General features: G+C 45.1%; 1 protein-coding gene across 1 annotated transcript in view; it reads left to right on the forward strand.

Moving 5' to 3' along the window:
• Nucleotides 1-10,588, forward strand: part of LOC125464555 (transient receptor potential cation channel subfamily V member 1) — a 48,675-nt gene extending 38,087 nt beyond the window's left edge. Inside the window, exons 11-16 of the mRNA XM_048557064.2 lie at nucleotides 1,761-1,926; nucleotides 2,849-2,915; nucleotides 4,729-5,018; nucleotides 5,667-5,794; nucleotides 8,493-8,611; nucleotides 10,052-10,588. Coding sequence (XP_048413021.2) covers nucleotides 1,761-1,926; nucleotides 2,849-2,915; nucleotides 4,729-5,018; nucleotides 5,667-5,794; nucleotides 8,493-8,611; nucleotides 10,052-10,197 — 916 coding nt within the window. The 3' untranslated portion in view covers nucleotides 10,198-10,588. The remainder of the gene's footprint in view (nucleotides 1-1,760; nucleotides 1,927-2,848; nucleotides 2,916-4,728; nucleotides 5,019-5,666; nucleotides 5,795-8,492; nucleotides 8,612-10,051) is intronic.
• The last annotated feature ends 3,412 nt before the right edge of the window (nucleotides 10,589-14,000 follow it).

Raw genomic sequence — 14,000 nt, forward strand, 5'->3', positions numbered from 1 at the left:
TTAGATAAATGTGAGATGCCACATTTTGGAAAGGCAAATCAGGGCAGGACTTATACACTTAATTGCAAGGTCCTGGGGAGTGTTACTGAACAAAGTGACCTAGGAGTGCAGGGTCATAGTTCCTTAAAAGCAGAATCAGAGGTAGACAGGATAGTGAAGGTGGTGTTTGATCCATTTGCATTTATTGGTCAGTGCATTGTGTCTCGGAGTGGAATGTCATTGTATTAGCTGTACAGGACATTATTTGGTCCCCTTTTAGAATACTGTGCTCAATTCTGGTCTTCCTGCTATAAGGAAGATGTTGTGAAACTTGAAAGGGTCAGAAAAGATTTACAAGGATGTGGCCAGAATTGGAGGATTTGAGCTACAGGGAGAGGCTGAATAGGCTGGGGCTATTTACCCTAGAGCATCGGAGATTGAGGAGTGACCTTATAGAGGTTTATAAAACCATGAGGGGCGTGGGTAGGGTGAATAGCCAAGGTCTTTTGCCCACGGTAGGGGTATCCAAAAGTAGGGCAGAGGTTTAAGGTGAGAGGGGACAGATTTAAAGGGACAGAAGCAACTTTTTTCACACAGAGGTTGGGGTAGAGTTTGCAACAAGCTGGCAGCGGAAGTGGTGGAGGCTGGTACACTTAAAAGGCATCTAGAAGGATCAATGAATAGGAAGAGTTAGAGGAATCTGAGCCAAATGCTGACAAACGGGACTAGATGAGTTTAGGATATCTGATTGGCATGTTGGACCAAAGGGTCTGTTTCTGTGCTGTTTGACTCTATGGCTCTATCATTCACAATCTCTGCTCATTCCTAACTATTCTGTACACAAGTGAATTCTAATCCAAAGGGTTTGGCAGCATCTCTGGAGTGAAAGCAGAGTTAATGTTTCAGGGCCAGTGACCCTTCTCCAGAACAGTGTTTCTGATTTCCAGCATCCGCTGTTCTTTGGCTTTTTTTGAATACTGGTCCAGTTTCTGCAATCTGTCCTCATAATTTTAACACATTGAGTCCTGGTATCATTCTGGTGAATAAAATGGGGAGGTGATAGCCTAGTGGTATTGTGGCTGGACTATTAATCCGAAGACTCAAGTAATGTCTTGGGGATCTGGGTTTGAGCAGATGGTGGAATTTGAATTCAATAAATATCTGGAATTACAGAGTCTAACAGTGACCACAAATTCATTGTTGATTGTTGGAAAATCCCGTCAGGTTCACTAATGTCCTTTAGGGAAGGAAACTGCCATCCTTACCCGGTCTGGCCTACATGTGACTCCAGACCCACAGCAATGTGGTTGTCTCTTAACTCCCCTCTGGGACAATTAGGGATAGGCAGTAAATGCTGCCGGATCAGCGATGCCCTCGTCCTGTGAATGAATAAAAACAAAGTTGAAGACAGGCCGTGGTATCTTTGTGGAAAAAGAATAATGCAGAGGAGTGTGCTGGGATTGGAGGCTGGGGAAGGGACAATGTGTGAAAACAGAAGTCAGAAGAATCTCCAGGTTTCCTGTTGATCTGGGGGATGAGCAGGGCTTCTTCCTGGTCTTGACCCTGTGTCATCAGCAGATCTGGGAGTCTGGTAACTGGGGCCTAATCGCTGCCTCCTGTTTCCACAGAGCCACTATTGGGTGAATAGCACTCCCAGCTGAGGGGTGTCACTTTTCTACACCTTTACTGGCCAGGGGAAGGTGTGCAATCACAGCATTAAACACTCACTCGTTCAACACAATGTTTTCAGAAAGAGTGCATATGTTTCTTTCATTTTGCAGCTTTCTTCAGGCAGTGCTGCTCCTGGGCTCTTCTGTGCTGTATGTAGTTGGACGAGAAGAGTATGTTGGATTTATGGTGACCGGGCTGGCAATAGGCTGGATCAATCTACTCTATTACACACGCGGATTCCAGCGAATGGGCATCTATAGTGTCATGATGCAGAAAGTAAGTGCAGTATTATAGGGGAATGGGTCTAGGTGGAATGCTTCAAGGGGTGGTGTGGACTTGTTGGGCCGAAGGGCCTGTTTCCACACGGTAGGGAATCTAATTTAAAAAATTACAACAGCAAGAAGTTACATTTAGAGAACCTCCTTCACCAAGTCCTTCATAGGGTTGTTATCAAACTATAATTCGACACCTAGACAGACTCAGAGACATTAGGACAGGTGTCTAAATGCTTGGTCAAAGAACTGGGATTTAAGCAACATAGATATAGAGATATAGAATAGATTAAAAAGGAAATTTCAAAGTGAATGTACAGGAAGCTGAGGGAATAGTGGCCAGTGATGAAATAATTTAAACCCAGGATGTGCAAGAGGCCGCAACTGGCAGAAGCCACTTTCTCGTGTTGATTGATTGCACTCTGGAACAGATGTGTCAGGCAGACTCAGACAGTGGAAGTGCTACTGAGACATGCCTGACGGAGATTGAAGTCCCCAACCCAATGTAATTCTGTGGCTCTTGCCTCCCTCGGAACAAACACCAAATGGTCTTTGCAAAGCTGTAATGTGCACTCCATTTAGAGTGCATCGCATTATGTACATATGGGTAAACACTGTGCGTGTTTACACATGTAAACATGTGTATTTATGTGTTTATGTGAACATGTTTGTATATGTGCATGTTTTCGTGTGCACATGTGTGTGAGCACCTGTTTGTGTGTATGTTTGTGTGCACATGTTTGGACACTTGTTTGCATGTACACGTCTGTGCGTGCATGCGTGAGCATGGGTACGCAAAGGTTGTGTTTGTTCCAAGATGTGAGTATATACACATTTCCCATATGTTTGTGAACAGGAACATGAGTGAACATTTCAAATGTTGTTTGCATTCATTGATTAATCTGCGTTCCATGTGTTTATTACAGATTTTCCTAACAGATATTATGAGTTTTCTGCTTGTGTATGTGGTCTTCCTCTTTGGGTTTGGAGCTGGTGAGTTTTACTGCATTTCATTCTCCCTCTCTCTGTTGAAGGAAGTGGCTAAGTCACTCAATCAGAGTGGTTAATGTGGACTGTTGTCAACTGCAAGGCATGATGCCAGCGTAGCAACAGCACATTCACTGCTCCCATGCTGCCAGTCGCCTATCTCCATGCTGCCTCCAGGACCAGTTGCCTTCAATGTGTGGCCTCTGGCTACTAACCCTCCAGTTATTGAAATTAGTTGGTCCCAATTATTTCAAAAACCTCCTTCAACTCTGTCATATTATCTTCTGTTCCAAGGAGAAAAATCCCAGCTTCTCCAGTCACATTACATTCACTCAAGTCCCTTGGACCTGGCACCATACTGGGAAACCTGCTAGATCTCTAGATCTTAAGATCCGGTCACAAATTTTGTCCAGAATTTGACATGTTACTCCAGGCTGAGATCTATCTAGTGGTTTCTGTGTTTCTTCATTAGTGAAAGCTAAGGATCTTGTTTGCTATTGAACAGGTTTATGTGGTAATCTGAACATCTCTGCATAGAGGAGAAGGGGTTGCCAACCCTCCAGGTTTGTTCCGCAGTCTCCAGGATTCAAAAATGAACCCGACAGACTCTGGGGAAAAAAGAGAAACCAGGGGAATTCAAATAAATCAAGCGAGATTTTCTATTTTCCTGCATCCATTTATTTACTTGTTGGAGATTGGGAAAAATGGCTGTTTGACCCAAAGACAAGAATCCTCCGAACAGAACACGAAAAGTCTAACGACTTTGCAACTGGCCATGGTGATTTGGTCACTGCTATAATTGGTTGGAATGTGGTGTCCAGTGGTGGAGGGTTCAATAGGAGAACATAATAAGTATGAACAAGAGTAGGCCATTCAGCCCCTCAAGCCTACTCTACCAATTAATACGATCATGGTTGATCTCGTCTTGGCCTCAACTCCACTTATTGGTCACCCGCCACGACCCTGCAACCCATTGCTAATTAAACACCTGTCTATCTTCTCCTCAAACGTATTCACTGTCCCAGCATCTACCACTCTCTGCGATAGTGAATTCAATCGATTCATGAACCTTTGAGAGAAAGTAATTCCTCGTCATCTCTGTTTTAAATCTGCTACCCCTTAGCCTAAGACCACGACCTTTCATTCTAGATTGTCCCACATGAGGAAACATTTGCATCTACTTTGTCAATCCCTGTAGCATCTTGCATACTTCATTTAGATCTCCTCTCATTCTTCTAAACTCCAGCCAGTATAGGCCTAAACTCCCCAATCTCTCCTCATAACAGACAATGTTAGATGATAACAGTTACAGGATACAAGCAACTTGCAATGTAAAAAGATGAGCAGAGGAAGCCATTCGGCCCTTTGAGCTACCTCCTCCATTGAATAAACCAGGGCTGCTTTATTTGAGGCCCCAACTCCACTTTCCTGACTGTCTCCATACCCTTGGCTCCTTTGTTGATCAAATATGTCTTACTAAGCCATGAGTAAGCTCAATGAGCCAGTCATCACTGGGGAAAAGAAAGATTCATGATTGTGATAGACAAATGTCCTCATCTTCAAATTATCTCTAAACCATGTGCCCTCATTTCAGATCCCCTGAGGTGAATCATCCTGAGAATCCATCCCGTCAAATCCCCTCTGACACACATCTGTTTCAATAAAGTCACCTCTCATTGTTCAAATCACAACTACGTAGGCCCCCTCATCCATTCCGCATGAGAAGCCAAAAAATAAGAGACGAATCTTCTCTGAATTGCTTCCAATGTGAATATGTCCTTAAGGCAATCCACTCAACCCTCTGACTTTCTCCATTCAGCTCTGGTGGTGCTTATTGAAGACCGTGTTTACAATAACACCAAGCCACGATGTGACAAGGAAACTACGTACAAGAATTTTAAAACAACCTTCTTAGAGCTTTTCCGGTTCACTATCGGGATGGGAGATCTGGAGTTCACCGAGAACTACAGATTTAAAGAGGTTTTCATCTTCCTGCTGATATCTTATGTCATCCTGACATATATCCTCCTTCTCAATATGTTGATTGCATTGATGAGCAAGACGGTGGAAAAAATCTCCGAGGACAGTAAGAGTGTGTGGAACCTGCAGGTAAGCAGATACATGCATCTAAATTCCTTCCACTCTTCTGAAACAAACAGATTAGATACAGGCGAAAGGTCTTTCTATAGCATTGTGATTAAACACTCCCAGGACAGGGGCAGCATGGGGTTAAATACAGAGTAAAGCTCCCGCAACACTGTCCCTCACTAAACACTCCCAGGGACAGGGACAGCACAATGTTAGATACAGAGTAAAGCTCCCTCTACTCCGTCCCCCATCAAACACTCCCAGGACAGGGACAGCGCGGGGTTAGGTGCAGATAAAAGGTCACACAATATTGTCCCCATCAAACACTTCCAGGACAGAAACCGCATGGTGTTAGATACAGAGTAAAGCTCGCTCTACACCTTCCCCATCAAACACTCCCAGGACAAGGGAGAGTGTGGGCTCAGATACAGAGTAAAGCTCCCTTTACACTGTCTTCATTATGTCTCCCAAGACAGGGACAGCACATGGTTACATGCAGAGTAAAGAACCAATTTTTGACTCAATCCAAGTCACAAAGAAATGGTTCTAATTTGTCTTTTCCATATCTCTGAAGTTATTATAATCTCACTTGTGTTGTTGCAAGTTTAAACTAATAATGTGCATTTAATTCTTCTGTATCTTCCCTGTCACATCTGACATTTTTTCCAGCGAGCTATTACAATTCTGGATTTGGAGAAAAGTCTTCCCCGGTGTCTGAGAGCCAGGTTTCATTCAGGGGAGCCTGTCACTGTGGGCCTGCTCTCTGATGAAACAGAAGACCTGAGATGGTGCTTCAGGTAGGCTGGAATCAAGCTATGTGGCAAGAAATTCCAACTTTCACTCCAAACATTTTAGTGCAGACCACAACAATTGCTATCACTTGGCAGGCTCCAAATGGTGGTCTGTGAGGAAGCATTTCATCACCTGGAGGAAGACTTTAATGTCATCCACGGTCCAAATTGGCTACAACTATCACAAGTTGAGTCATAAAAACGTGGCTAGACACTCTTTGACTGAACCAGGCCGTGCCAAATCTAACACCATACTAAACTTTTCCCACCTGCCTGCTCCTGGCTCATATCCCTCCAAATCTTTCCAATTCATGTACCTGCCCAAATGTCTTTCAAATGTTGTAATTGTCCCCACATTCACCACTTCCTCAGGAAGTTCATTCCACATGTGAACGACCATCTGTGTAAAAGGTGTGCCTCTCATGTCGTTTTTTAAGTTTCTCTCCTCTCACCTTGAAAACATACTCCCTTGTTTTGAAATCCTCCATCCTAGAGGAAAGACAACTACCATTGAGTCTATCTATACCCCTCATTATTTTATAAACTTCTATAAGGTCACCTTTGAATCTCCTATGCCCCAGTGAAAAAAGTCCCAGCCTATCCAGCCTTTCCTCGTAATTCAAACCTTCCACACCCAGCAACACTCTGGTAAATCTCTTCTGAACTCTACCAAAATTAATAATAGTCCTCCTATAACCGGGCAACCAGAACTGGACACAGTATTCCAGAAGAGGCTTCAGCAATGTGCCGTACAATTTCAACATGATGTCCCAACTCCTCTGCTCCAAGGATTGAGCAATAAAGGTAAGTATGCCAAATGCCTTTTAACCTTCCTGTCTTTATACGACACAAACTTCAAACAATTACGTACCTGCACGCCTAGGTCCCTCTGTTCTACAACACTACCCAAGGCCCTACCATTAATTATATAAGCCCTACCCTTTGTTTGTTGTATCAAAGTGCAATACCTCACATTTACCTTGATTGAACTCCATCTGCCTTCTTTCATTTCTGAACTCACTTTATAAAGAATTCCCTAAATTGATCATTTTGTCTTGCTGGGGAGATCCACATTCTGCTGCAAAACTAACTTCAAGCCTGAGAAACTCCTCGGTGTCCAGAATGTTTCAGTCCTGAATGTATTAGTGGGTTGGCAGTAACTCATGTGGTCTGACTCTCACTTCAGAGTAAAATGTTTGTTCATGATTTAACTAGATTCATCCTGGAGTGCAGAATGAGAGAAGTGATACATTGCCTGAAATGCCTTCTTTTACACAAGATGTTAAACTGAGGGCCCGATTTTCCCTTTGAGAGTTTGTAAAGGATTATGTCGCACTATTTCAAAAAGAAGCAGATGTGTTCTCCCTGCTGACCGGGCCCAGATTTATCCTTTTATCGACATTAACAAAGTTGTAGGTTCTCAGGTCATCGTCATCCTGCTGTTTGTAGGAGCTTTCTGTGAACAAATTGGCTGCCCCCTCCCTACGTTAGCAGTGACTAGGCTTCAAAAGTACGAGTGAGTACTAAAGCATTTTGGAATATCCTGAGGTCATCAACGCAAGGAACAAAAGCAGAATTTGCTGGAAAAGCTTAGCAGGTCTGGCAGTGTGTGTGAAGAAAAATCAGAGTGAATGTTTTGGGTCTGTTCTGAGGAAGGTTCACTCGAACAGAAACATTAACTCTGATTTTCCTTCACAGATGCTGCCAGACCTGCTGAGCTTTTTCAGCAACTTCTGTTATTGTTCCTGATTTACAGCAATCAGCAGTCCTTTTGGTTTTTACATCAATACAAGTTCTACTTTCTTAAAGGAGCGTGAATCTATTCTGGCATTCAGTTAAATCATGACTGATCTGTAACTTAACTCCAATTTTCAGCTTGACTCCATAACCCTTGCACTGTGATGGAATACTCCCCACTTGCCCCCATGTGTGTAGCTCCAATAATGCTCAAGAAGCTTGACACCATCCAGGACAAAGCAGCTGCTTGATTGGCACCACATCCACAAACATCCCACTCCCCCCACCACCAACATCCCATACACACTGCTGCTTCTATCTACAAGATGCACTGCAGAACCTCACCAAAGACCTGCAGGCAGCAGCTTCAAACCCACAACCACTTCCGTCTAGAAGGACAAGGGCAGCAGATACATGGGAATCCCCTGCAAGTTCCCTTCCAGACAACTCACCATCCCGACTTGGAAATATATCACCATTCCTTCACTATGCTAGGCCAAAATCCTGGAATTCCCTCCGTAAGGGCATTGTGGGTCAACCCACAGCACATGGGCTGCAGCAGTTCAAGAAGGCAGTTCACCCCCACCTTCCCAAGGGGTAATTAGGGACAGGGCAATGAATGCTGGGTCCAGCCAGACACATCCACAAGCCATAAATGAATTAATAACAAAAATTAAAACAAAGTTCATCAAAGTCAGTTTCAAACAATACTATAGAACTGTAAATCTTTTTATAGTCATCTTCCAGGATTAATATTTGTTCTTAAAGGTTCCTTTGATCCACCCTCAATAAGTAATCAACAGCAGTGTGTAATCACATTGTCATTATATTTAGAATTGCTTATATGTTGACTATAGTTGACACCGACCTTCACAGTTTACAGTTCATTGTGGCGCTGGGGAGGGAGGGAGGACGAGAGATGGAATGTCAGCAATGATAGGACACTGTCCCACACCATCCTGCACAGGGTCGATGAGGTTAACTGGACAAAGTGGAACACAAACCTTGGCCTCATCAATGAGGAACCAGGAAACTCTGAAGTCATCAGACGGACAACAGGGAGCAGAGGGCGAACACCTCGCCGAGGTAAGCAAACCAGCTATTTAATATCAGAATGTCATAGATTCCCACCCGCACTGTTAGGATGATGGATCAATGTTCCAACCACTCCTACTCCTTAAGGCTGTCCGTGTACTGTGCATTCATTGGTCAAGTCTCTTGCTTCTCCCCGACCCAGTACTCACATAGAATGAGACTGAATTTGTAGCTCAGCTGCGAACAGGATTGTCACAGTGTTTCTGATCTCTTATGTCTTCTCCCAGCCTCTCTCCATCTCATCCAGTCACTATTTCCCCGAATCGCCTCTCCCTAACTGTTCATCCAGCTTACACTAACAGAAGCAGCAAGTTACCAGCGAGGATTCTGCATTCATCACAATCTCAGGCAGTGAGAAGCTCTGATAGAGTGACTGTACCAGAGGGAAGGGGCTCTGGTAGAGTGACTGTACCAGAGGGAAGGGGCTCTGGTAGAGTGACAGTACCAGAGGGAGGGGGCTCTGATAGAGTGACTGTACCAGAGGGAAAAGGGCTCTGGTAGAATGACTGTACCAGAGGGAAAAGGGCTCTGATAGAGTGACTGTACCAGAGGGAAGGGGCTCTGGTAGAATGACTGTACCAGAGGGAAAAGGGCTCTGATAGAGTGACTGTACCAGGGGGAAGGGGCTCTGATAGAGTGACTGTACCAGAGGGAAGGGGCTCTGGTAGAGTGACTGTACCGGGGGAAGGAGCTCTGATAGAGTAACAGTACCAGAGGGAAAAGGGCTCTGATAGAGTGACTGTACCAGGGGGAAGGGGCTCTGATAGAGTAACTGTACCAGAGGGAAGGGATGGGACCAATGCTTTGACCTTATACATCATTGATCCAATGACCCATCTGGTTCACTCATGCCTCTCAGTGAAGGAAATCTGCCATTTTTACCTGGTCTGGTTTAGTTGTGATTCCAGGCCCACAGCAATGTGGTAGATTCTTAACAGCCCTGTGAAATGATGTGGCAAGCTACTCAGATGTAGGCAGCTGAACATGACTTGCTCAGGAACAGTTAAGGGATGGGTAATAAATGCTGTGCTCGCTAACAATGCCTGCGTCCCAGACTGATTAAAAGAAAGGTTAACACATCCAGAGAGGATGTGACAGTCAATGAGGGGCAATGTTAACTTTGCCCAGTGAATCAAATGGAAGGACAGATACACTCTGACCACCCATTCTCCTGGAATGTAGCATAACAATACGCAAAATGATCAGCAACAAAACAGGCCATTCAGCCTGACATTTCCGAACATATTTCTGCTCAACCCGAGTCTCCTCTCACCTTGCTAGACCCCACCCTAACACCCAAACCTTCTCATCTCATATTTTTATCCAGCTTCCCATGTCATGGGAAACCTGTGGTCTTAAACATTGGGAAACCTGTACTGCTCACCCCATTTCTTCACCGTTGAACCTTTACTATTTCTTGCCCTGTAACAGAGAGGAGCTGGCGGACAATGCTGCCCCTGCTGAAGGAGATTAAACCTGAGAAACAGGAAGAGGAAGTGCGACTGGGTGAGATAAACACCGGCCCAGCAAGGCAGCCTCCTGGACAGTCACATCGCTCAATTGCAAAAGCTGTTTAACCTCAGAGCTGTGTGTGTGTGTATATGCGTGTGTGTGTGCGTGTGTGTGCGCGCGAGTAAGTCCGGGTCTTGCTGCCAAATCTTCATTATCCTTCAACACACACTCCAGGATTGTTTATCCTACAGGACTGCCCTGGACTTTCCAGGAATCTGAGATGAATATCGAGGACACTAGACTGGAAGCATTTAAAAATGTTTATTTTAATTATGTTTTTTTGAAGATTGTGCTTGTTAGTTGTTAAAATGGGGCGGTTGGGAAAAGCGCTTTGTCATTCTGGAAGATTGGGACGTGGTGAGGTAATGGTGATGTCACTGGACTAGGTGTCTAGTAGCCCTGGATAAAGCTTGGGAGACATGGGTTCGAATCCCAGTGGAAGCCGGTGGAATTTTAAATGCCCTTCATAAAAATCTGAAATACAAATCTAGTCTCAGTGATAACAGCTGCGAGAATGTGGTTCACTGTCACTACAAAAAGGGGAGGCAATGACCGAGTGGTATTATCACTGGGCTGGTTATCCAGAGACCCAGGTCATGATCTGGGCCCTGCGTTCAAATCCGACCCCGGCAGATGGTGGAATTTGAACTAAATAAAAAATGACCACAAATAGATTGTTCGGGAAAAACCAACCTGGTTCACTAATGTCTTTTAGAGAAGGAAACTGTCATCCTTACCTGGTCTGGTCTACATGTGACTCCAGACCCACAGCAATTCGGTTGACTCATAATTGCCATCTGGGATGGGCAATAAATGCCCTCATTCCATGAATGAATTATAAAGAATCTCTTAATTGTCATCTGGTGGAGCAAGGCACTTGGCTCAGAGACAGACCACACATACTTTCATGAAAGAATAAATTAATTGGCAGGAATCATCCAACCAGGAAAGGAAAAATCTATTTACAATCTGATTGGCTGCGGAGTTGGAGCCCCATGAAGATGGACATGTCAGGCAAACAATGACAGAGGTGTGAGGGTTCAGGGTGGCTGAAGCATGAGTCATGTGATGAAACCTCAGGGAGCACTGAGTTGGTAATGCTGACAGTGGGTGATGGGAATTAACAGATAACCAATGACTCCCATAAACACGCTGCTGTCTGCTGTGTGGTTCAACAAGGCACTAAGGTGCCAGAATAACAACAATTGCAGTGCAAGTTATCAAACTGACTTCAATTTCTTCTGGGCAGTAGCACTACTCAGGCAGGATGGGATTGGAAAGGCCAGGCAGTGACTGCAGGGCTGAGGGCTGGTCACCAAAGCCCTGGCTCAATGACAATGGGAACTGCAGAAGCTGGAGAATCGAAGATAACAAAGTGTGGTGCTGGATGAACACAGCAGGCCAAGCAGCATCTCAGGAGCACAAAAGCTGACGTTTTGGGCCTCGACCCTTCATCAGAGAGGGGGATGGGGAGATGGTTCTGGAATAAATAGGGAGAGAGGGGGAGGCGGACCGAAGATGGAGAGAAAAGAAGATAGGTGGAGAGGAGAGTATAGGTGGGGAGGTAGGGAGGGGATAGGTCAGTCCAGGGAAGACGGACAGGTACAAGAGAGTTGCAGTGTGAGAGAGATTCCCTGAGGTTGGTCCGGAGGGAGGAGGGTTAGAGGTTATTTCAGAACCCTCTCCCCATCCCCCTCTCTGATGAAGGGTCTAGGCCCGAAACATCAGCTTTTGTGCTCCTGAGATGCTGCTTGGCCTGCTGTGTTCATCCAGCTTCACACTTTGTTACCTTGGCTCAATGATTCTTGTTTTATTCTCAAGAACCTTTCTGCCTGTTTCCTTTCACTGGTGATGGAAAGGATGTGGGAAACCAGAAATACTATTGCTCAAGCTACAAATTACTGCGCCTGGTCTCAAGGCCATTTGTAGGATTTTGCTGTGTGTAACTCACTGCCAAGTTTCGCAAAAAGGACTGTACTTCACAACATAATTCATTTACCGGGAAGCACTTTGAAATAATCTGAGGTTGTGAAAGGCGTCATAGAAAAGCAAGTTTTAACCTCATGAGGGTGGGAATGAGCTTCCATCTTAAGTACAATCGAGTGACCTGCTCGATCATTTCACAGTACAGTCACAGGTCCTTGGAATGTCACTGTCAGACTGGGTAAGGAAGGCAGATTTCCTTCAGGGAAAAAAATACATGGGTAATTTTCATGGTCAATTTTCATGGTCACCTTTTCGGTTGCTTAGTTACCATTCCCAACACTTGTCAGGTTTTTGCCAAACATTATTTAGTTTTATTTTATTCATTCATAGGATGTGGGCTTCACTTTCTGTGCTAGCATTTCTTCCCCATCCCTAGTTGCCCAGAGGGCAGTTAATAGGGACTGGAGTCACATTTAGGTCAGAACAGATCAGGACAGCAGTCTCCTTCCCTAAGTGAATCAGATCGGTTTCCTTCGAAAGTCGGGTCGTGGTCACCCAGATATCTTTATTGACGTTAAATTCCACCATCTGCTGTGGCAGGACTCACACCCGGGTTCCCAGAAAGTTTCTGCGTTCATGGATTAACAGTCCTGTGATAATACCGCCAGCCCACTGCCTTCCTGTAATTGAATTGAAGACCCTCCAGCAACCCAGGTCTCCAGGTTAATTGTCCCAGTTTCTGGATCACTGATCTAATACAATGCAAACATAAAGAACAGGAGCACAAGCAGGCCATTCGGCCCAAATCTTCTCCACCATTCAACTCCATTACAGCTGCTATGTTTGTGTTTTAATTTCCCATGTTACCCACCTACTCTGATAATGTTGCCTCACAATCTATTCACCTCCGCATTACAAAGATTCAAGGTCCCATTTCCGCTGCCTACGAAGATAGAGTTCAGAAATCACACAAACTTCTGAGAGAAAAATAATCTTCATCTCCATGCTAAAAGGGGAACCTCTGTTTGTAAATCATTGTCCCCTTGGTCATAGAAGCCCTACAGTGTGGAAACAGGCCCTTCGGCCCAACCAGTCCACACCAAACCTCAGAGCATCCCACCCAGTCCCATCCCCCATGACCCACTTAACATACACCCTCTACCTCCCTGAACACTACAGGCAATTTTAGCCTGGCCAATCCACCTAACCTGCACACCTTTGGACAATGGGAGGAAACTGGAGCAAACCGTACAGACACAGGGAGAATGTGCATACTCCATGTGGGCCGTCCCCCGGAGGCTGGCACTGAACCTGGGTTCCTGGCGCTGTGAGGCAGCAGTCCTAACCACTAAGCCACGGTGCCACCTTTGGCCCACAAGGGGAATCATGTTTTCTCTCTCCTTGTCAAGACCATGCAATATCACATGCTTAAATCAAAGTCTCACCTCGCTTTCTTTTAAATGGAAAGTAACAAAAAATGCTGCTGGGAATCTGTAACCCACTTATTCCGAGTGACAGCTAAGTAAAGGGCCTCTGATATATTTACCTATTCTCTGGAGATTTCATCACATGATCACCTTCTTCCAGCCACCTCCGCATGCATCTGCCATTGATCATGCTATCGTGGGACCTCGCTTTCACACAGACATTCGCAATGTACCCACTCAACACCTTACAAAAACATGACCCCTTCCATCCAGTGGGACAAGGGTAGCAGGTACCTGGGAACACCCACCCCCTGCATACTCCCCTCTAAGCCACTCACCGTACCAACTTGGAAATATATTGCTGTTTCTTCAGTGTCCCTGGGTCAAAATCTGTGAACTCCCTCCATAGCAGCTTTGTGGGAGCTCCTTCACCCCAGGAACTGCAACTCTTTCGCCCCAGGGACTGCAGCTCCTTCGCCCCAGGGACTGCAGTTCCTTCGCCCCAGGGACTGCAG

This window comes from Stegostoma tigrinum, chromosome 27 (genome assembly GCF_030684315.1).
Source record: "Stegostoma tigrinum isolate sSteTig4 chromosome 27, sSteTig4.hap1, whole genome shotgun sequence".
Lineage (NCBI taxonomy): Eukaryota > Metazoa > Chordata > Chondrichthyes > Orectolobiformes > Stegostomatidae > Stegostoma > Stegostoma tigrinum.